At 40.2% G+C, this 24,190-nt stretch overlaps 2 protein-coding genes across 4 annotated transcripts; both read right to left on the reverse strand.

Annotated features, from left to right (window-relative positions):
* Positions 1-1,125: 1,125 nt before the first annotated feature.
* tas1r2.2 (taste receptor, type 1, member 2, tandem duplicate 2) lies at positions 1,126-7,310 on the reverse strand (the record flags this gene model as incomplete). The annotated part of the gene is made up of 5 exons (XM_080732649.1): positions 7,038-7,310; positions 4,994-5,464; positions 3,786-3,914; positions 2,045-2,057; positions 1,126-1,901 (listed from the first exon to the last, which is right to left on the reverse strand). Exons 1-5 carry the CDS (start codon positions 7,293-7,295, stop codon positions 1,126-1,128), a joined length of 1,647 nt encoding a protein of 548 aa, XP_080588775.1. The 5' UTR covers positions 7,296-7,310.
* A 1,851-nt stretch (positions 7,311-9,161) lies between these two features.
* On the reverse strand, positions 9,162-20,316 carry rer1 (retention in endoplasmic reticulum sorting receptor 1). 3 transcript variants are annotated; one of them, XM_080733323.1, is made up of 8 exons: positions 20,260-20,316; positions 17,830-17,915; positions 17,064-17,168; positions 15,650-15,746; positions 15,008-15,086; positions 13,521-13,656; positions 11,382-11,436; positions 9,162-9,736 (listed from the first exon to the last, which is right to left on the reverse strand). In XM_080733323.1, exons 2-8 carry the CDS (start codon positions 17,908-17,910, stop codon positions 9,726-9,728), a joined length of 564 nt encoding a protein of 187 aa, XP_080589449.1. In that variant the 5' UTR covers positions 17,911-17,915; positions 20,260-20,316; the 3' UTR covers positions 9,162-9,725. The 3 variants fall into 3 exon arrangements, with proteins under 3 accessions (XP_080589449.1, XP_080589447.1, XP_080589448.1); XM_080733321.1 differs by having other exon boundaries at positions 9,162-11,436; XM_080733322.1 differs by having other exon boundaries at positions 9,162-11,436; positions 17,830-17,911; positions 20,260-20,295.
* Between the last annotated feature and the right edge of the window lie 3,874 nt (positions 20,317-24,190).

The following is a 24,190-nucleotide window of genomic DNA, read 5'->3' on the forward strand; positions in this document are numbered from 1 at the left end:
AGGCGATTTAAAAGAGGACAGTGGGCCAGGACACTCATAGCCTCAAAGGCCCAGGCACCCCGGGATAATGACACAAATCTTAGGAGCAACCAAAACAGCCCTACCAGAGGAACTGGAGGCATGATGATGACCATGATGTAACTGTGGCCATGATGTAACTGGGAGCCTGTCCATGTAGGGTTTTAAAAGTAATAAATACAATCTTAAAATCACAGGCAGCCAGTGTAGAGCAGCCAAGATGGGTGTAATATGGTCACCTTTCTTAGTGTTATAGCAGTCTGGCAGCAGAGTTCTGTTCTACTAAATGGAGATATAGCTCCTTGTTAAGGCCAGAGTTGTAAAATTGTAAAATGGTACAAATGTATTTTTTACATTTGTCATCTTGTCAACCCCATTTTGCCACTGACTCCAACACACTAAAGACAGACATACAGTAAGTCTTGCTGCAGTAGTCTAATCATGCCTGCTGTTCACTGGCATTTGGAATGTATCCAAGTGGTTCTCAAACCTTTTAATCTCAAGGACCCAATAACTGAGTGTAGCCTACTTACTGTAGGATCGATTTGGTACCATTTGCACACTCCTAGAGTTACAGGCTTGTAAGGTTCTATTTGGAACCCTGTCAAGAAACCCTTCGGGTCTTTGGACCCAACTTTGAAAACAAATGATCTAAACAGCCTGTGCAGTGGTCATCGCCATGCTGGCTTGTGCTGGACATTTTGGTCAAAATTCAATTTTTTCCATGGACCTACAAAATGAGTGGACAATATAATATTACCAGAAACACATAAAGAGCTATAACAGACCATAACAGGTCTGTAACTCTGAGAGTATATATTCAAATGGAACCAAATGGACCCGAGTTAAGAGGGTCCTTGCAAATAAAACATTTGAGAACCACTACTAGTTGGACTTGTAATGTTTCATAGTGTCAAAGTAAATAAGTGTCATACATATTCTGGAAAAAAAAAAAAAAAACTGGAGACTTGACATTCAGTAATTGGGTCTTATGATCAAAATAAGTGTGTAAAAAATAAAATCTAAAATCTGCCACGGACAAGACCAAGTCTTTGCCCAGGACACGTTTGTCTGTGTACGGACAAATTGATGACTCCTGAGCCTGTGCTACATGCTAATGGTTTTGGTATAACTCTGAATAAGACCTTGGAAGTACTGCTGTGTGTTCTTTTGGGGCTGAAATATTATGATGTAGCACTTGGGCAGAAAATACCAGAGCAGGATACAATAGAGACTGGACAGCACTGCAGCTGCATTCAGAGTTTGGAGGTGCTTCCCTCGATACAGAACATATACTGTGGCGAAGGTGATCCAGGTGAGGATAAGCAGAATAAGGCAAAAGGTTATTGCTTTGGCCTCATTGTAGTTTTTTGGGAGGTCTTTCCCCATGTAGGAAAATATAAAGCAAAAGAAACACAATGACCCTAGCAAAAGAAGAGCAACAAAGAAACCTCCACCTTGGCCACAGTGACAGCAGAGTATTATTTTGTCTTTGTACCACTCTGTTTCATTGTAGGGTTTGGGGGTGTCGGCTGTGTACTGAACAAGAAGCACAAAGGCTTGGGTAACAAAGGCCCCAATGATGACAAGCCATTGTCCATTATATTTAATCCACCAGCTGTTGAACTTGGGGAATTTTGCAGCCATTTTGAAGACGCAAACTATCTGAAAAGAGCGCACTACGAAGCAAGCTAGACAGGGAGTGTAAAACAACAGGAATGGCAAATACCTTAGGATACAGCCGGCAATTGTTGGCTTATCAAAGTAAAAGAACACACTGATACTAGACACACTTAGGCAGCCCAAGACGAGGAAGCACATCGGCCCTCCAGCAGACCTGACAACTGGCGTGTTGTAGTTAATGGCAAAGAGAATGGCCATCGCTGTTGAAAGGAACACCAAGCCCCCAGTCGCAAACATGATCATTATGGCACCTGCATCTGAGAAAGGGACATATTCTACTGTCCGTAGGCTACAAAATGTACTTCCTGGGTTAGACCACTCGGTGTCCTTACAGTTGATGCACCTGTAGGCGTCCTCTGTTAGACAGGAGAGAGGGGAAATTAAATAGTTGTTGCGACCGAAGGTCGCACTATATCATGAGAAATGTTGCAGCTTGTCTGTCCGTCCGTCCGTCCGTCCGTCCGTCCGTCCGTCCGTCCGTCAGTCAGTACACATTTGTACAGTCTATTGGTCTATATTGGTCTATAGTCTATATTCCCTTGTCACTGTGACATCACAAGTGACATCACCTATACGTAAAAGTCCATATTATGTGGGTATTTCCCAGAATCCCTTTTATGCCCATATATGAGTCACTCTGCACTCATACATACACACATACACACAAAGCCAGACGTAGGAATGGTTAGCACCGCTCAAAGCTATTATCTAATTTATATATTAATGTTGTCTCCGTGTCAGTCGGTCAGTCAGTACACATTTTTACAGTCTATGGGTTGGTTCCCTTGTCACTGTGACATCACAGGTGATATCACAGTAGCTCTGGTCCATAGCGTTAGTGGAGTTCTCCCAAACACTATGTTCCTCTACCTCCCAAATCCTTGGCAAATCCGGAAAGACCCGTCGTCTGGTCCGAAAATAACAAAAACTGTTTCGCCCCTCACCAAACCAAAGGTATCAGTGGACAGTTGAACGTTTACTCTACTTAGTGGACGCGGTATGAGCCCCCCACCACACGATTAAAATACATTTCTAGGGCAAAATGAAAAATATTATATATCTGGGAATGCCCATATTTGGTAATGCCCATATATGGGCATGTTTTGACATAACATTGTTGACTATCATGTATATCCATATATGGGTAACTGGTCCGATATACATCACTGGCCAGATGGCCAAGAATTGGCGCGACCTTGCCCTTTAGGGCGAGGTTGCATGTCGCCCTGAGGCGTTTTACTTGTATTATGGAGGGTTGTGTGTGTGTGTGTGTGTGTGTGTGTGTGTGTGTGTGTGTGTGTGTGTGTGTGTGTGTGTGTGTGTGTGTGTGTGTGTGTGTGTGTGTGTGTGCGTGCGCGCGCGCGCGCGTCGGCCAGACAGTGGATATATGTGTGTGTTTGTGTGTGGCCCCACCACATCTCTTCGTAATAGCAGATGCGTTCAAGTCTAGTACTATTTTTACAGATGTTTGCTTATTATGACGCAATGTAGTTAAACAAACGTATTCGTCTGGTTTGTCATTTACGCACCTGTTGTGTTCACATAGGAGCCGTTTGGGCAGATTTCACAATGGAAGCAACATTTGTGGACGCCATCTTGGACCTTTACGTAACCTCGATCACATTCATGAGAACACAATGCTTCAGGCACCTAAACAAAGCGCGCGCGCACACACACACACACACACACACACACACACACACACACACACACACACACACACACACACACACACACACACACACACAAGAAATAAACTCATTGCATGTAACAATGTGTACGTTCAGTAATGCAATCCAATGGTGAAATGCTATGTTATTTTCACCCGAATAAAGAATGGCTGCCTGTATGGGTGTCTCAAAGAATTTGAGCTAAACGGTTTATTCAGATATATTATACTATATGCTATATATAATTCAAGAAAGCCCCCTTGAAATGGCTTGATCTCATATCCCCATGCCATATCTTGAAAATGAGAAAACAATATCTGGATTGATACTTACTCTTCCATCTGTTGTGTGCCATTGAATTGCAGTGCCATTAATGGATAATCGGACCACTGGATTAGTTTTAAAATAGCCAACCTTCTCTAGCTGGCCACTGCTGTTCCAGAAGATTATTGAGTAGTCCCTGTGCATAGGGTCACCATTTTTATCAAACTGAACAGTCCTGTTTAAGAGTGTAAAGTTGGACTTTTTCAGTTCGGCTAGGACCTGAAGAAGGGACACAAAGCCAAAATGATGAGCATTACTTGGGTAGGCTATGCTCCCAAATAAAATAATACACACATTAACCATAAAGATGGGAAAGGATCATTCTGTAATGACAATATTAGTGTTTCTCATTAGTGATTTAATTAGTGATGAATTAGCATACAGATTTACAGGATTCCTTCAATTATTATTATTCTTTAGCTTTTCATGCAGTGTTATATTATGGAGGATAGCATATATATTGTAGCCTATATATTCAAGCCCCAAAAGTCAAGACATGAACTTTTATTCGTAAAGGTAGATGATGTGCAAATTGAGTCACTCTGAACTTCTGATAGACGGTCTCAGAAGTTGGGAATGACGTCAATTTGTAGTTACATCACTCAGAAAGGTTCAGATGTCAGAAGGAGCTTGTATTGTCCTTTAGTTTAGACACACCTGTATTGGTTCCACACAGCGTGTCAAAAGTAGTCAAATGTTTAACTTAAGTAAAAGCATCAATACTGCAATGTAGAAATACCCTATTACAAGTAAAAGCCTGTAATTGAAAATCTACTCAAGTAAGAGTACAAAAGTGTTGGTATCAAAATGTACTTAAAGTACCAAAAGTAAAAGTACTCATTAAGCACAATGTCCCGTTTCAAGTTTTCAAATGCATTCAAATTTTTTAGTAGAGTAGATCAGCCATTTTCACCATCGTTCCCTATGATTACAAGCCGAAGAACCACATCCAATGCTATTTAGCACAATTTTAGTTTTATGTGTTTACATGTCAACTAATTTCCAAATTAGACTACTTGGCCTAGCTAGCACATACTTACCTTGTGCGGATACACTGTAACATTGTTCCAGCATCTGCAATCTCCACAGTGTAACACATTGTGCAAGGCATGAGCAAGTGAGTACACCGCAGAATAAAGGAAAAAGGTAAAAGAGGGATCCACCGCAATGACTTCTTCTGGACGTACACTACTGCAGTTGCACCTTTGATTGCAACTTCCATTTGATTGGCCAGCATCAGCACATGTCTTCTTATATTTGTAGGAATTCATAAAATTGTCAAATGCAGGTAGCGCCACCTCTGACTCAGCGATGCCAAGTACAGTTCCGATCTTTTCAATTCCTTTCTCTTTGGGGAGGTTTTTGTTCAGTGCCCAGCTGTCTCCTGCTATCCACACCTTCTTGCTGATATTAAGCCTTATCGCGGCAGGAATGAGTTCTTTGACATACATTGCTGAGGAAAAAACAATAATAACTGGTATGCGCAGTGCCTCTATTTCGATCAACGTGGCAGTGTAATTTGTATCTTCGGTGAGATCTTGGGCAGATGCCAAGCAGATGTTGGTGCCATTAATCAGTTCTTTGAACAACTCCAGGCCGTCTTTGCCGTAGGCATTATCACTCTTGACGAAGGCGACCCAGCGCCAGTCAAACTTTTGTAGGATTCGAACAATCAGCTCTATATTATCTTTATTGGAAGGTGCTGTTCGGAGGAAAGAAGGATATTTCTCCTTTGATGAAAGCTTGGAACTTGAAGCCGCAAAATTGACCTGTCAACAGAGTGAGAGAGTCAAGTTCCCTTTTGTGTATCAATAAGGCTTGAAATCTGGATTGATACTTGCTGTTCAACAGCGCCACTTGGTCACCCAGCTGTATTGCAGCTGTTGCATACTGCATACAGGCATACATACCTACACACACAGTCAAACATTGGAGCGCACCGCTCAAAAACTGCAGGCTACTGAAATTGACACTGAACCCTATAACCACAAACAGTGACTCATCTCAGTAAAGTCCAGCATTAATTGAGATTTTTCCACGTCAAAACCCCACCATTCTGGGTGGGAAATGCTGCTCAGTATTTTGTATCCTCTGAGATCGTATGGCTTTGTTAGGAAAGTATTTTGCAATTATTCTGTTTTGAATGGGTGTCACTCACATTTAATTGGCACCCTTCCAGCAGCTAGGAGTTGTAGCTAATTCAGTAAAGCACTTTAAAACAAACTTTTCAGTACTATTACCCGTATTGCTTCCAAGATTACCGGACTTCCCACACCCACACTTTCTGATATGAACAATAAGGCCATCACACACTTATTAGCACTTACAATAACCAATGACACTGATCATCCCCTGTATCGCTACTTTGAACTTATGCTATCTGGACGAAGATACAGAACATTGAAGTGGGAAAAAGGTTTGTTTTAGCAGGAGTTTAGTCCCTTCAGCCATTGCAGCATTAAACAAACTGCCTCACCAATAGGATGTGTATAGTGGGGACCTTGTGTAATGTCTTGGTGTTGTCTTATGTGCTATATGGTTATGTGTTTTTCTGTTGAACAGACTGTGAAGACAAATATCCCTGTGGGGACAATGAAGACTAGTATTATTAATATTGGCTACAAACAACCTCTAGCTGCTGGAGGAGCCAAAGGTATGGCTCCTCCATACCTCCAAAAGCTGATCAACCCCTACACCCCCACTCGTTCACTTAGATCAGCCAACACAGGGATGCTGACCGAACCCTCGCTAAAAACTCCAGGGCAAAAATCCACTCGTCCGAGACAGTTTGCCCTCTTGGCTCCCAAGTTGTGGAATAAACTCCCTGTCGCACTTAGAACAACAGACTCACTCGCTACCTTTCGCCGTGGACTGAAGACTCACCTTTTCAGACTCCACCTAAACCCTTAGCACTACAGTAAAATCAATGACCATACATGAAGCTAGTTAACATTTGTTTTTTAGGTTTCTTTAGAACTTGATTATATTGTGTTTTTCTCTAGATAGATATCCATTTACATTGTTATATTGCTGTTAATGTACTGACCTATTATCTTGTTTATTATTGTGATGTTGTATCTGCTTATTGTAAGTCGCTTTGGATTAAAAGCGTCTGCTAAATGCCTAAACTGTAAACTGTAAACTGGAATGGTGCAAAGCTTCTGAGAGGAGTCTGTGCACAGTCTCTGTGGACAAACATCCACTGACTCTTCTCAGATCTGGGCAATTTACATTCTTAAGGCTACAATACTTCAAGCAACTTAACTACCAAGACATGTGAAAATAACATTTTAGAGTGCTCTTGAAACATACAATAGAAAAAGAAAACCTAGCAATATTTACCATAGGGATGAGATGCATCATGAAAAAGGGGGCCGCTGTGAGGGCCTCAGTACTTCCCATTGGGCCGATCACACCAATCAGTTTAGACAAATGTTCACTGGGTTTTCTCTGGGGTTTTATCAAGCCATTGTCTGATATGAGGTTCAGAATAGACGGGAAGGTGAGGACGTCTGAGCAGTAATCAAATACCTCATAACCGAGTGATACATTTGGTAGGAGGGTAGTAGAATTGTTGATCTCCTCTACAACAAACTTCATAATTTGAAATTGCCGATAATTTGCCAAGTTGAACTTTTGCCTACACGGAAGAAGGAAACATGTTGCAGGTGAATGAAGAACAGTTTAGAAGAGGATTAATTTGTTGTAAAACAAAATCAATTTACCACTTAAACCCTATACTGTAAAATAGTTGACCAGTCCACCAGGGGTCTATACTAGGCCCCCCTTCACTAAAGTGTTGATGGCCTGTCCTACACCTAGTCATGATAGAGAGGTCACAGTGCACTCCTCAACGTTTTATGGGTACATGCTCGGACAGCATTGTTACCACTTACCAGCCTGACTGGAGCATTGCCAAAACAAACACTATGTATAACTAAGTGTTGCCTGGGCAGCCTTGCAACACTCACAAGAATACAGTTTATAGGTTACATTATATAGGCCTTTAGTGTGTAAAGCCTAAATGTAAAATGCAAAGTAGACACATATGCCACAATAATGCTTACCTGGAGCAATCGATGGCCACTGGTCTGTATTGAATAGTAGGCCTGCGGACATCATGAACATCAAACAGGCCACCTAGTAAATAATCTCCTTTGAGCTTAAACTCGGAGGCTGTGAGAGAACATTCAAGAAAGACGTGTGGAAGAAATCCCAATAGACACAGAGAGAGAAGCAATTGCTTCATCATTACTGGCTTGACGTTTGATCAATCTGATGTGGCATTCGTCTGTGCCAGTAGTATTAAGTAGCTTTCTGAATGGCTGGCCCACCCACTATGCTCATTTCCATTCAGTAAGTAATTCATCCATGCAAGATATTTGTTTGCAAATGGACGGTAGGAAATACACACGCAATATCTAATCTAGCCTATTGGACAGTCCCCTCATACTCGAATGTCATTTTAATGCAAATGCTGCATGAAAACTTCAAGTCACTTCAAATGTTTCAGATAAACATTTCATTAGCAGATTTGAATCAGTTATTACAGTGATAATAACAGTGATTGTGATGGTGAGGGTGGTTTTCTTGCCTTTTATTGATAGTTACAGTGGAGACTCTACCAAGTTTCCTGTCTCTCTACACTTTGTAGAGACCACCAGACCCAGGAATCGAACCAGGGTCTCAATGTCAGGCATCAGGCCCTAACGACTCTGCTATTTCCACCCCTATAATTCAGTTTGGAAATATGATTGTGTTCATTACATTTTCCAACCACTGCTTAATTTGAGCACTGACAGCTAAACACACCATGGTAAATGGTGAATTTATATAGCGCTTTTATCCAAGGCGCTTTAAATAGATTAGATAGATAGCATTACATTCACCCATTCACACACATTTTCATACACCGGTGGCAGAGGAAACCGTGCAAGGCACCAACCTACTCACCCGGAGCAATTAGGGGTTCAGAGTCTTGCTCAAGGACCCTTCGACATTAACTCAGGGGGAGCCCGGATTCGAACTGGGAACCCTTCGTGCTCTAATAACGGTTTCTCTACCCCTGAGCTAGGGCACAATGAATGCCCTTCTTATAATCCATGTTGCCAATTTGCATAATCTGAAATATTGATTGAGGATATTGCTTGTGCAACGCTGTTGAACTTCTTTAAGTTTGTAGCATGTTAGAATTATGTGAATGCCTACTGTAAGTAATTCGACATTTACATTCACTGTGGGCAGATGCACTTCAGTCCATTGTTCCCAAATCAATTCCATCTTGGTGTGTGAACAAGGGGATTTGAACTTGTGGGACTAAATAGCTAATAAATTGAATATCATGATGTATCTTGATATATGATATAGTAATTTAGGATCAGATCTTTTAGAGAATTGCTTCAACTCTACAGAAGGCCTAAAACATTATATGAAACTGACACACCAACATACTGCTTGAAGGGACACAGTCTCTTTAATAGCTTTTGAAGTGAAAAAATTACACGTCGTTATTAAAATCAAGTTCTCATTTTTATAACTGCGGCACAAGAAATCAGTAACATGCAATCTATTCCATTAGAAACATAGTTAATAAATCAAATCTGATCTGTAATCCAATAAACCAGTTCTGCTTTATTCATCTTTTTCAAATAATGATGGGTTTTCAATTGAACACTCAAAACAATATTATGGTTGAAAGAAATAATGAAAAATAATCTCAAAAACAATTTCAGATTTTTAAAATATATATACAAATCCTCAAGACAAACCCCCTTGGAACATGAACTTTTTACAGGAAAAAGGGTTTTGATCCCTCACTACAGTGCTGATCAAGGTTTCAGAAAAACAAAAACAAAAATCAAGATACCCCTCTGGATACCAAAAATATGACTGTCAACACTTATGTTATGTTATCCAGCATACTGCTAAATGGCAAAAAACAAAAACAAAAAAAATAGAGGGACAGAGAGAGAGAAGCTGCGATCCCCCTTCATCCATTTCTTACAATAAAAGCTCTCAATCTCAATTTTCTTATGTTTCCTCTGCAAAAGAAAGAGAGAGAGAACAATATTTTTGCTTGGAATGGTTAGATATTTTACCACAACTACTTTGCTTTAACACAGAATGCAAGGGAGGAGTACAGCAGCTAATCAATTTAAATGGAATGGACCCGGGGCTTTCAAACTCTTATTTCACTAGAGGTTTCAAAGCGCAAAAGGTCTTGGAAGTTGAAATTTATTCCCAATTGAACTTTATTAAAAGAGAATACTGGCAGCACACTTTCAGGTACAATAGGATTCAGTTAAAATAAAATATATATTCAATCACAAAATTAAATATGTAAAAATCATTGGCATTCAATTTCAAGCAATACACCCACCCACCCCCAATAAAATTGTTGTGTTGTGTATATAATTTGGTTTCCTGGAGTGCTTGATGACACAGAACTCCATTTCTGCTGTACAAGGCGCAAAAGCAGAGAACTAAGACAAATGGTAGACTATGGGCTCTAGCAGGCTAAAACGGGCTTGGGTTAGTGATACTGGACTTGAATTATGCATCCAACGATGTCACAAGAAAAACAAAATGGAATGAACTATAATCATCTATGAAGGTGTACAGGTTATATCAACAATGATCACACCATCCACAGATTTCTGTTAGCAACTACAGTAATATCTGCTGACAGTCAATTAACCACTTAACCCCACTCTATTAAGGTCCGCTCCTTTTTTTTCTCCTTCTCTCAACCACAAATCTCTTTGCCAAAAATAATCCATCTACATGCTCACAACGCGCTGCGATACATTGTGAGCTTGTATAGTAGATCAGCGATTTTCATCGAATATTCCCTTTGAATAGAGGCTTTAGGGATCAAGTGGTTAAGAATTACTTTTTGGGACACAAGTGATTATGTCAATACACTTTTATTATTTTGGCATGAAATTGCTATCATTATGATGAGCAACCTGTGTGTTTAATGAATGCATATTCAAGAAAGAAAAACGTGACTAATCTAAACAAAACTTGTGCATCTAGTACAGAGGACAGTTGAGTAGGACACTCAAGGCCAGAGCAGCAGCACACTTGATCACAACAGACAAAATAGCTCTTGACATGGGAAACCCCTGCTGTACTTCAAATGTAACTTTTTCAGTCTTACATCTACTTGGTACCAGTTCTGCTCTTATCTGCCTTCAAGGTACCGGGTGTAATGAAATCAAAATGTGGCAGCTATTTTTCCATTGGGAGACAGATATCACCGGAAGTGCCATTGCAATGCAATTACTTCAGTGCAATGACTTCCAGGTTGACTTGTTACTTACCCCCCCACAGGGTAAAAGAAAAAGGGCAAAAACTGGCACCGTCTCACCTACGAGCACTAGCTCAATAGTTGAAAATGTCCCACCCACCATTAAATAAACAAAGGCAACATTTTCCAGAATAACTAGATCCTTTCCACTGCTAACCTCATCCAACACTGTCCCCCCCTGAATCAAAATTATTTTTTTCAAATTTAGCCCCCCCCCAACCTCACGAAAAAATAAAATAAATCACTGTCCCCTAGTTACCCCCTCCACTTCTTTCTTTTTTTTTGTCACTTTCTTTTGTTTTTTTAATTCCAAATGTTAAGGAGGGGAGAGGGATGTTTTTAGCTAGCAAAAGGTTTCGCTGTGTCTTCCTTGCCTTTGTAAGTCCTCTTCCCGTGTGTGAATGGTAGGTATCTGTACTTGACCATATGCTGGAGATGAAAGGGGAGAAAAGAAAGGAGAATTAGCAAGAGGCATTCAGTGTTTCTTCAAGCGCTTAAAATGTTTTCAGAAAGTGCTTCAGAGAATATTATGGTAGATATTTTGGTGCAGAATATCTTTGGACAACCACTTTTATGTTACTGGTCTGCTCAACTGTTCAAATCCAATTTCTGCATTGTACTGATGCTTTTTATATTTATTTTTACACAATATAGAAGCAGTGCTCTTCCGAGCACAGGTCTCCGCTAGGTCAGGAAGGTTATTTTGGCCTCCTGGTGGCGCTATAATAGGTCAATGTGAAAAGGGTGCTGTGTCTTCTTCAGCCTTTCACGGCATCGGACGCTGCATGCATGATTTTGTTCCAAAAATGTGTTTAGCAAAAGTCGACCTGCTGGTGACGCTATAACAGGCCAATGTGAAAAGGGTGGCTTTTTCACTGATCAGTGGAGTTGGTAAAAACACGAATTGGCCTGTTATAGCGCCACCATGAGGCTGATTAGAAATAAATCAAGTGGCAATTCTTCCTTGGCCTAGTGGGAATTTCACGGAAATCACACTGTGTGTTCAGGATTTGAGACAGTTTGTTCAAAGGGGAGCACTCTTGCAAACTTTGGAAGCCAATCTTAGCCATTCAGGATGGAATAAGAAAAATCTGAAATACCCATTTCGTTTAATGGCTAGAGATACTGTGTACCGATTTGTGTGATTTTTGGACAAAATCTGCAGAGTACTGTCCAAAAATGCACAAACCCGCCTCCTGGTGGTGCTTTAAGAGGCCCATGTGAAAAATTGGGGGCAGGGGTTCTGCTCTGGCACCTAGGGAACATGCGTGTACGTTTCGCTGCCATCGTGCCACCGGTGCCGGAGATTAGCTGTCCACAAACAGACAGGAGGACACGTGGACACGCACGCACACGGAAGGACAGACAGGGACGAAATCATATTCTCGGCCATGCCTTACGGCCCGGCGGAGACAACAAACTCATTTTTCAAATCCAATTCGCTGCATCGTACTGATGCAGAACAGTCATGTGAATAATGTGGTCAGACTCGTATGACAAAAATAGAAACAGCCATCTGTAATGGTTGAACTGTGTCGTCACTCAGCAGCTTAGGGCTGTCAAATGAATAATTGAGCCTCTAATAATCAGACTTTAAGGGGGATATGCACTGTATATTGTAATAATTAAAATGTATTTTGGTATTTTAGTATATTTTTGTTACTGAGTGCACAGCAATTTAATTCAACACTGTTGTTTTAAATGTGCTCTATAAATAAAGTGGATGGGATAGTATGCATGGCTACCACTCAATATTTTATTATTTCAATTTAATCTGCATGCTGGCAGTTATTTGATACACTGCTGCGTCTGAATCACTTCCGTCACCTGACAGTGACATCACTGACAAATCCTTGTATCTTAATTCTAGCCTTTTCAACCAGCCACAAGCATACATTCATGCTTGAGCACACACACTAGTGATCTTTTAAGCTCCTGCTTCTGAAATAGCCTGGAAACCAGACGAATTTGCCATTGGAAAAATAAAAATAAAATAAAAAAAAAGTTGTGATTGGATTTCACTCGCTCCTGAAGTAGCGAGGGACCAATCAGTGCCCAGTATGCATGTATGGAGCGGGTTTATCACCAGAGGCATTTATTTTAATCCGCCCCTTGGAAATGCAGGTTCCATACAGAATTTCCAGACTAATATCTATGCAGTGATATTAGTCTGGCTATGCCAGACTACATCTGAAACACAAGTCGGCTTAAACAAAGATTTTACAGGAAATCTCTGTACATTGACTTATCAATATACAGTAGTTTTGTTGTCATTGATAACATTTGATTGCAACGACACGCAGCAGCTCTTCCACACAACACTGACCGTATTATTGATGCATACACAAAGATGGTAAGAACAAGCTACAGAGTTATAAAGAGACAGATATATACAGAATGTACATGGAGAACACAATTATATCAGACACCATTATTAGAACATGCATCCTGGTAGAAATCTTTTCTCTGCACATAGATTGAGGACCCCATAATAGTGAGTGAGTGCTTCTTACCTTGATCTGCCTCTTCATGGTGATGCAGAAGAGCATGATGAAGTACATTACAAGTATAGGCCAGAACACTGGCACGTTGAAGGCTTCGAAGAATGTGCAAATCATGGCAATGACGATGCCTTTCGTTGCAGAATGCCTGGCGGTAAACATTAGACAAACCATTACAAAACAATCATTTTTTGTTTATTAAAGTGCAACATTTTATATCATTTGGTAAAAGAGGAGCCGAGGACTTTCAAATCATACTTCAGGCAAATGCCTATTTTACGTTGACTGATGCAAAACCACTTCCTGTATGGCTACAATAGTTGACAGAGAATTTGCATAGAAACAAGGTCATGTGGGTGAAACAAAACAAAAGGCACACTGCCAGTAGCTGAGCAGAAAAAATCACACCCGTGTGAACTGAGCGGTGGTCGTGGGGGGGGGGGGGGGAGGGGTGCCTGTGGGGGGGGGGGAGGGAGGGGTGCCTGTGTGTGTGGGGGGGGGGGGGGGTGTGGGGGGGTGTGGGGGGGGAGGGGTGCCTGTGGGGGGGGGGGGGGGGGGGGGTGCCTGTGTGTGTGGGGTGGGGGTGTGTGTGTGTGTGTGTATTGCAGTTGATGCTCAGGGCAGGCTAGACTCAACAGCACCTCTCTGGTCACCCAGGGTACTCAGGCTACACCAGAGGCTACATACAGACAGACAGACACACACACACACACAGACACACACACAGACACACACGGCCACGCTATGGAGACGGTGTGACCACCGCTCAAAAAGTCACCATGACACTTGTGAGATTGGAATTAGGATGTCAATAAGATTATTATTACAGCTCATCCTTGAAATAGTTAAAAAACATAGCTGCTGATTTGATACAACAGAGGGCTATTGAATAGTGTGAGATCCAGCTATAATGTCTCAATTGCAACATGACTGGTTGGCCAGGCAAAGGAAAGCTATGCCAGACCTCAAAAAACAATCTTCATGTCAACATTTCTCTTAAATTTTCTTTTACATTTTGCTTTAGCTTGCTGCCAAGCACACATCCTCTAAAAACTTGGATTCAATTGTATCCCTTTTGATTTGAATTTGAAAAACACTTTTTAAACTTTAGAATTTCAATGCAAATCCTTCTCAGAACTGGCTGCAACCAGAAGTGTAGCAGTCAAATAAGGGTTTCTGTGTAGCTATATGAATTTGCCACGGTGTCAAATGTATCAGTTTTATTCAGTCTCTTTAATATGCCTGTACCAATTCTGAATCAGTCACTATCTGCCAGATATACAGATGCACATACACACACACACATTCAGACACACATTATAATCATTCAACCCAGCATCATTGGTTTGTGGCAAATTGCTACATCCTTTAACAAATGAGCTGCACAGTACATGACTCAACCATAGACCACAGAGGGCCATTTGAAAGGAGATCATTTGAAATGTCCCTCTGCGGATGATAACCACGGATGGGATAGGAGACATGAGGTGGGCTCTTACCAGAATTTGAATTCGGGCAACCTTCTGATGAATGGGCGGAACTCCTCGTTCTGCTTGGTAGGGAGGGCGGGGCCCTCATCTGCAGGTGAGACAGGTGACATGAAGTGGTTCATAAACAAAGGCAGGTAAAAACAACCCACTGCAGATATACAAAACAACAACCTCCTTTTTAAAAGCAAAGTAGATTACTAAGTAAAATTATAACAACATGTTGGTACCCAACATGTTACACAGTACAATGACACTATTTACTATAGCTTTAAATTAAGGTTTTATTGATGACATCCAATGTCACACAACAGTGTATTCAGCAACAAGGAACGGTTTGAAATACAAATATGGACTGCATAATTAGACACTGCTTCTCTTAGGCTTGAATTATACTAAATAAACCTGGCTTCATTCTCTGATAATTACCTGCTGTGAACAAGCTTTCAGTATAGCATTAGCAAGATGCGTGACTGCCAATTATATGGTACTATGACACATGAGGAACCTCTTGGTATTCTTGACACTTGATCTAAGTGATATCTGATATAAAGGTGTTAAATGTGCACAAGTCCAAAAAGATAGCCCAGCAACTTTCACAATCAACCGTGCTTATCACATTGGATCAATCAGCGGTTTATATATCAAACTTACCTTCGTCAAGCAGTGAAGGGTCCACTTTCGGTGATAGAAAAGCGATGAACAGGTTGAGGTGGTAGATTCCCAAAGCATATGTAACTATATACCAACCCTGGAAAGCAAGTGATAGAACAGAACCATGTTAATACAGGTACTTCAATGATAAGCCACTTATGTGTAGCGGTGACATGGCAAGTAGCCAATGTTCATACAAAATAAAAATAAAAAGGTTAGATGTGTCAAAGAGCTATAATCTATTTAGAAATGCATAACATCTCAGAGACTGTGTGTATGGGTGTGACTCTCCTGCATAACTCAAAAACAGTTTGACCACAAACTTAGCATTTGGTATCGCAGAGGACCAGAGGGTGTGTCGATTGGGAATCAAAATCAGTCTGTGTGTCTGTCCCAATTTAATGCTCATAAATGGAGATCCCTGATATCATCAATATGACGTCACGTCAGACTAGCCTCCAAGAGAGTTGGCACTAAGTACCAACTCTGACAATAGGTACGAAGGAGCCTCTGACAAAAGATACAACTGGTATTGCATAACCGGCATATGCATAGACTGAGGGCAACTGCTCAAGAACGGTATTCCATAAACGCTAGCTCCAATATAACAGGTTACTTCCCCAAGAGCATATTTCTGCACACTAAACAGGAAAAGGGCAACAATGTAAAGAAACAAACCCGTCAAAACCTGTCGCCGCCAGGCCAAGACTATGTATTGTCCCTTTTCCGTGCTATAATGGATAACGGGCAAGTAAAAACCCCTGCCCTGCATTCATCACATCAGCCTTTTATAGTTCCACCAGTAGGCAGATTTTTTTTGTCCAAACATCACGCAAATCTGCTCACATTATCTCTAGTCATGTGATCAACTCGGATCTGTCAAATCTTTCGTATTACATCCTGATTGGTTAAGTTTGCAGGAGTGGCTTGTTCTGAACAAAATGCCTTACAAACATGAACACAGCGTCCGATTGCACATTGCACGCACATTCCCGCTAGGTCGAGGAAGAAATGCCACCCTTTTCACATTGTCTTTCTTGTGATCATGCAAATCGGTACACATTATCTCTATGATTGGCTAAGATTGGAATCTAAAGTTTGCAGGAGTGGCTCGTTGAATAACATACCTCAAATAATGCGTGTGCGATTGCCGTGAAAGGTCATGGAAGAAATGCTACCCCTTTCACATTGGCCTATTATAGCACCACCAGGAGGCAGGTTTTTAGCAAAACATTTTTTTTATATTACTCCTAAACATGTTATCCATACATCTCAAAAGAACTACGTTAAGTCGATTTATCCAAATAGTAAGCCTCTTAGAAAATTAGAATCAATATAGGCAATCAAAAGCTGATCATGCCTAAAGGTTTGTGTCAAGTGCTGTTCAATGTTAGTAACACAGATTGCATCTTACCTGTAATATGTACACTCTGATCATGTAGAAGAGAGTAAGTAGTAGAGTTGATGCCCATCGCGCTATATAGAATGGTGTTGACTTGTCTAGCCATGACTGATAGATCTGGGAGGAAAAGACAAAAAGGTCAAGATGCAACACACCAATGGCAGAGGAGAGTAAATACATTATACACTACATACATCCATCAATGACAGAAACAGTCTAGAACTTATTTGAATTGTTTTCAAAAGCGAGGTCATGTCTCTTCCGGTTAAACCTTCACAATAAACATCCCTCCATTAGCTCACAGTGCACCATGTTACACACCGGTCATAGTTAACAGGAAACGGTTAATAATGTCAACTTAACAAGCAGCACGTCTTACAATGTTAAAATATAAATGGTACTGAAACCTTAAATTCAAAACAGTTTTCTGCCGTCTCTCACATTTGCAAATTTGGAAACAATATTTCTCTCCTGGCTTTAGGCAAAATATTTGCAAATCAAGAAAGCCAATACTTTGTTTTATTAAAATCAACATGAAACCTCAAACCCATGTATTTACAAACAAGCCATTACAGAATCAGACTGAGAATGCTAGAACATGTTCCATAAATGAGTCAGAAGAATGTCATCCATATGAAAAATGAGTCAGAAGAATGACATCCATATGAAAAATGAGTCAGAAGAATGACATCCATATGAAAAATGACACATTTGTTGGCCTTTCCAAAAATGCCTTACAATTTGATAAATACATGAGTTTAGGTTGCAGACAGCTTACCTGTCCAATACGTGTGAAGAAGGCGCCGACTGCAGATGGCTTCCCATGGATTGAATCCCCAACACTGTCCCCTTCTGACATTCTGTCTGAGAGAAAAAGAGACATGTCCGTCAACAACAGTCCTTATGCTGGGCAAGAACTACATGATAAAGTGCCTTCCATACAAGAAAAAGTACAAGAGTACAAGAGCCAGAAGTTATTTCCCTAGCTTAATCTCATTGTGACATGGAGATAAAACTGGGAACAAGGTTAGTTCCTCCCTAGTGTAGTTTCAGGAGCCAGACCGATACATTGTTCTGGCAGATTCATCTTTTTAACGTCATCGGTATCAAAGTCGATGTGTCCCAATTTTTAATTGCTTTCAATCTGGCATCACTATTTTGTAGATTTCATTATAGGCAAAAATAGCAGATCTGCAAGATAATGCGTATCACAGGTTTTGAGCTTGCAGATTGGCATTTTTTTTTTACTAGGGCCTAAGTAGTTAAATAAAATAAGTCACTTTGTCTTTGTGTATTTTATATTTACTTATTTGCTTATAAGTTAAATGTTCTCAAGAAACTTTAATCAAATTCACATGTTTCAAATTGATTAGAGCACTTTAGAAAAAATATCTTTGAAAAATCAACTGTTATTTACTGGGAGACTAGGATTATCCAAAATCGGGATCAGCAACAGACCCAGTTTGAGTTATGGATTACAAATGGGTATGAGAATAAACTAGCCAGCACCCCAAGGCTTGAGTACATTGGAACTGGTGGATTGACAGTTGTTTATTTGTCAGGTGGAAAAGGTGTAAACAGCTCCAAACTTAACTGCCTCTACATTTAAAAGTGGCAACAAAATACAGTATGTGAGCCCCAGTTAAAATCAGGCCTTTCTTCACAAACACGTTACAGCATTTAGGCTATAAAGCACTGAAACTGTGGAAATATGTTAGGGTTTGGACTGTAATCATCATACAACTTTACTGTAGATCAATTTGAGGATTCCAAAGTAAATCCATCATGAAGGCCAATGACCTATAAGGTGTATTGTATGGGCTGCAAGGACCCCCTGGTCTTGATGGAGGTCTTTGGATAGTTAAAGTAAATAGGGCAGGGCTGTTTCAGGTGCTCATTCCTAAGAGATGTACAGTAGTTGATTTTATATTGTCACTTTGTCGTGAGTGCATCAAAGGCATGTCACAAAATGTATGGTTGATCCAACTCAGATGTGCTTAAATAGAGTGGTCAGGAACCTATGTGCCTTTGTCTATATTGAGTAATGTCCTCTTTATTAGAAGGACCCATAAAAAGGTTCACTCACAGACAATTTTCCTTTTTTCATATTTGGAAAAGTAGTAGTAGTATGCTCACTATTGCTGCCTGTAAAAGAGCAAAGTGCTTTCGAGATCGATGCCCAGCAGCTACCAATAGTAGCAGAACTATGCATGCATGCATGCATAGTATATATAAGATAGGAGTCAGTAGACCAACTCCACAAGTTATCAAACTAACCTGATTGTGAAATGTTTTACTGCTACTATGAGCAAGAAGGACTCCTCTAGAGTTTCTAGATTGACAGTGGTTTGTTAAAGCTTTAGCAGCTAGCTTCCGAGCTAGCTGCCGGACTTGAAAGGCGAGGTTGTACAGCTCTTGTATGGATGGAAGGACTTGTTGGATGGAGGTTTTATTTAATTGTAGCTACAATGTGTGGGTGTAATAAGTACAAAACCATACACTGACTCATTCAAGACCAAGAAAACCGAAACTGAACACTTGTCTCTGGTTTGCTAGCTAGTAATCAAACCAACAAGTTCATTTCTACCGCCAAATATCTGCCCTTTTCTATCAAAACAAAGCATCAACATGATCCTCACCGTTATCGTGTTCAATTGTGAATATTTACATCGTTATCGTGATTCGTGAGACATTAAGGGAGTAACGATGGCTACATAATACTAGCCTATATAGCTAACTAACCTCGAAAATTATTTGACCCTTCCTCCAAATATATATTTGGGTTGTGTAGTTTTAGTGCACCTACTGGTCCCCCGCAACGAACGTTGAATGGTACATAAATCACTACAATTCCCACAAGTCCAATGGGTTATAGGCTACAACCGGATGCACGATGGTTGTAGTAAATCATGTCGTTCTCCTCGTTGATGATCACTAACAATGATGGAAGTTTTGACTACATCTACCAGCAAGCATTTCGTAAATGTGACAACTCACTTCCGGAGATACGGCACTTTCGCTAGCAACGGTTTCTCTTAGCTAGACAGCTAACTCCAGTTAAAAATCCCACCATCTCTAGTAGTAGCTACAGTTAACCACTGAATATAACAATTGTTACAATCTATGTTTCTCGACTTCACTAGCTGCGAACGTCATCCGTTTGTACTTGAAGTGAGAATGGAAATGCTCAATGACAACGTTTCCTTACCTGACGCGGCCGCTGTGTCACTCCCCGGCTCTTCTACCCTAGCTAGCTAACTAGCTACCTATCGTGCAGGCTACTGTAGTGTGAACACGTCAGTATTTCCGCAAAGACCAAAGACTACGAACACGCCAGGCAAAGCAGTAGAGCCCAGAAAAAGACGCACGTAAGAATGCGCACGTAATGGATGTGAATGACGTTAGAAAGTAGTAGTAGTACTGGTAGTACTGGTAGAAAAACCACTTACAGGCAGCAGCCGTTCGCAACTGGTAAAAAATGAACCTAGCCCAACCCTACCCTCCCCTGACCCTTCTTTGTATATACTGTTTGTTTTAGACTTACTGTCTTCTTTTTTGTTTTTCTTTACATATCTACTGCATAGTACTGTGTTCTATTTGTCTGTCATTCAATGTTATATGAGATACTTCAATGGTTTCCAGTGGAAATAAGCTTAGTCTTTTCATGGATCTCCTTTTAGTAGACCTTGTACCAGTGAACTGTACCGTCATGAAACTGTACCTTTTCCTATGCAAACTTCTAATAAAGTCTTCAATCAATCAATCAAAGTACTGTACCCCCCTCCCCCCTTTAATTCATTTTTATAATAAATAAATCGAAATTGCGGGACTTTGACCGGCACATTTTTAATATAGGCTATATATAAAACACTGTTAAACAACTAATGAACTGTGAACATTGAAAACATAGCAGTAGTTAGCTACACATATAGCTCGTAAGCAATGTAAAGGGAGGGAAAAAAGTTCTCAGTTAAAGAAAAAAAATCTAGCATTTATAAAGCAATAAGGCATAATACTGATTATAACAAGAAATTACAAATATGTTCCCACCAAGCAATAATTAAAGTGCTCATTTTGTGACCAGTTGGCATATTGTATTGTTTGTGGGCGTGCATTCATTGGACAACTTGACTGGTCTTGTTCTAATAATGAAGCTCTTGTGCTCTGCTGAAGGAGATGCATTATGAAGACATTACTGTACACGTCCAAATAAGGAACACAAACTAAAGGACTTTCTAATCTATATTACACCACTATTACAGTTGCACCACCATTAATTTGAAACAGAAAGCAACATATATATATGTAAAAAAGGAATGTTATGACTGACCATGGTAATCAACATTCACAAACAAGTGCCATGAAGATATACATTGGTACAACTAGCTCCTTATATTAAGGCCTTGCCCTGCAAGGCATTGCGAAATACACAGAGGGAGAAAATGCAATGCAACATTTCTGATGAAATTCCTACTGAGCTAACAGTATAATACTGATTTTGTATGATTTTTACAAAATTGTCTCATGCTGATTGATTGATTACAACAACTGATTATTTCCAAGGACTGTCGAACAAATCCTTGCAAAAGCTAATTATTTGTGAGGATATGGATATTGTTTAGTTGTCATGAACACATACACTGTTAAGTGTTAATACACTTAACAATAATGTTTTACATTGAAATTATGTAATGTATGCTGAACTAGTGCGTTTAAAGTAATTCACTTTAGCCATTAGAACATCTGACTATGTCATCTTGTCTTTGTGAGCTTGAATTTTGATTTAAAGTCAATAAATCTGGTTCAAATGAGTTATGATATTAGGAATCCTAATATCTTTTTTCAACCACACATCTAATACAAAACATGTAAACAATATATACATTTGTACAACTAAAGATCAACAATAAATAAAGTCAACCGAGAACTAAATATGCAGCCGTCACATCTGTTCAGTATGTTTTCAAAACAGAAAATAGCAACTAATGATTGCCAAATAGTGATATGCCTATTGCCACAATATCTGTGCTCATCACGAATGTAAATGCGAGGTTTATGGCTGAGTAAAGTTGAACTGTAGGACATGTTTGGATTATCACAGTGCAACCTGAAAACATTCCATTCTCCAGAATGGTCATTGTTGTCCAGTCTAACAATGCACTTGTCAGAGTGCTATTGTTTAAAAGGCATAGTCCAGAATCCACACTGTACAGATAGGTTTGCAGTGACATTTCCACAATTTCAATATTCTATGCTGTACAGAAAAAAATAGAGAACACTGCAAATGAGATTGTGTTCTATTGTCTCACCTCATGTTCCATCCCTTGGATAGAACATGTTGAAGCACAAGAAACAGGCTACACAGAAAGTAAATTGACACGTAAAATATATCAATAGAAGGACCTTCCATGACCTTGGCTCCCAGGCAAAAATCAATGACTGAAACAGCAACACATAGAAACACATTTGAACAAAAAAACATTGTATTATTTAAGTCATTGTTATCTAAGTCGTGTCATGGTAACCGTTACAGTTGGCAATATAAAGTGCCAAGACTCTTTTCCATCTCTATTCACCTCCCGCATTTAACTCCCTTCCTTTCTTTCTCAGTGGATATCACTGTCCATGAACTCTTCCTTGATGGAGTGCTTGCTGCGGGACACTTTGCAGTCAGGCATATCAAAACCAAAGTCAGCCCACTCGTCGGCTGCTGCCGCCATTCCGGATGTCCCCACTACACCTGGCCGGTTGGGTATAGTGATGGTGTGGCGCACACGGAAGTGCACAGCCTCCATAACACGCTGCCGCTGGAGTTCCCCGCCAGTAGCGCCGATGGCTGCCATGGCGCTGGCGGCCATGTTGCTGCTGGAGCGGACCATCTGCTGGCCATGATAATCGTGGTGATGGGCAGAGGATGGAGGAAGGGGGGCACCCTGCTTCATGTCCTGTAGGCCTCGCCAGATGGTTAGGCGGAACTGCTCTGGGATCTTCAGAGAGCCTAGATCCTGAGTGGAAGAAATAGATAAGGAAAGGGGAACATGAGAGACGGTAGCCGATTTGGAAGTAATTAGTGACAAAGGACCTGGTAAAAGAGAACATTTGCTACGGAAATGTTAATCAACCCAAACAGCTGCTGTTTGCACATTTTCATTTCTAAAAAAATTACTAAGGAAATATTGAAGCCTCCTTGTGTGCAATCAACTTGGGATTTACAAAGTATATTTATACTGTACTTTGTATTATATAAGACATTAAAATAGATGGCATATTCATGTTTTCAGATACATCATGATTCTTTACCTCCATTGAAAGAGTCTGGAGATGGTAGACAGTCTGCAGACCTTGGGATGTGAAGTACTCGATGCAGTTCTGACAGCCCAGACTGGTTAGAAAACTGTAAGGAAGGGGAAAAAGCAGTGCTGCTTAGACCATCATCAGGGCAACATTAAATAGGTAAATTGTGGAGAATGAAGGCAGTTGTGGTTTAAATTACAGTGTGTGCTTCATCAGAAAGTGAACGTGAAGATTTTTATATCGAGGAATGACCAAATGGAAACAAACTTTATTCACTGATGCTGTATATGTCCAAATCTATTTCCCCAAATCACGATAAGATTGGTTCTACCATCCAACATTGAATGTGCTTTTAGCTTAAACTAGTAGTTCACCTCCAAAATTACTTTTTTTCTATCGATTACCCCATGAGACCTCAGTTCAATGACCTTCTTTTGTCGCATTCCTAAGCCAATAATTTGATTATAATCAATGTACCCCCATTGATTCCGAATGGAGACCCAAATGCATTTGGGTCTCCATACGGAATCAATGGGCTTACAAAGAGTCTCCTCAAATTATTTTCTTAGGAATTAAGTCTCCATGGGGTAATCAATAGAAAAGAAGTCATTCTGGTGTGAACTACTCCTTTAACTTAATAGGAAAATAATCAGGAATAGGCCACAAGTATAGTGAAATTAAACCAATGTAATCATTCATTCATATCAGTGCATGCAGTTGTAAATGATTCGTAAAGACATACTTGATTTGATGAAAAACAATTCTTTATTATATACATGAAACTGTGTAAAAGCTTTAACAATATACATAAACAAAAGGGAAGCTAAACTGTACATGAACAGAAC

The sequence above is a fragment of the Nannobrachium achirus genome (assembly GCF_963921795.1).
Source record: "Nannobrachium achirus genome assembly, chromosome: 9".
Taxonomy (NCBI): Eukaryota; Metazoa; Chordata; class Actinopteri; order Myctophiformes; family Myctophidae; genus Nannobrachium; species Nannobrachium achirus.

Excerpts from the sequence above, each read along its gene's own strand:
- rer1 (XM_080733321.1), bottom strand. The coding sequence starts at position 17,910 with ATGTCAGAAGGGGACAGTGTTGGGGATTCAATCCATGGGAAGCCATCT. Across the intron at positions 15,087-15,649 it reads CCCTTCACTGCTTGACGAAG|ATGAGGGCCCCGCCCTCCCT; the intron begins GTAAGTTTGATA and ends TCTCACCTGCAG. Across the intron at positions 11,437-13,520 it reads CCATGAAGAGGCAGATCAAG|CATATGGTCAAGTACAGATA; the intron begins GTAAGAAGCACT and ends TTTCATCTCCAG.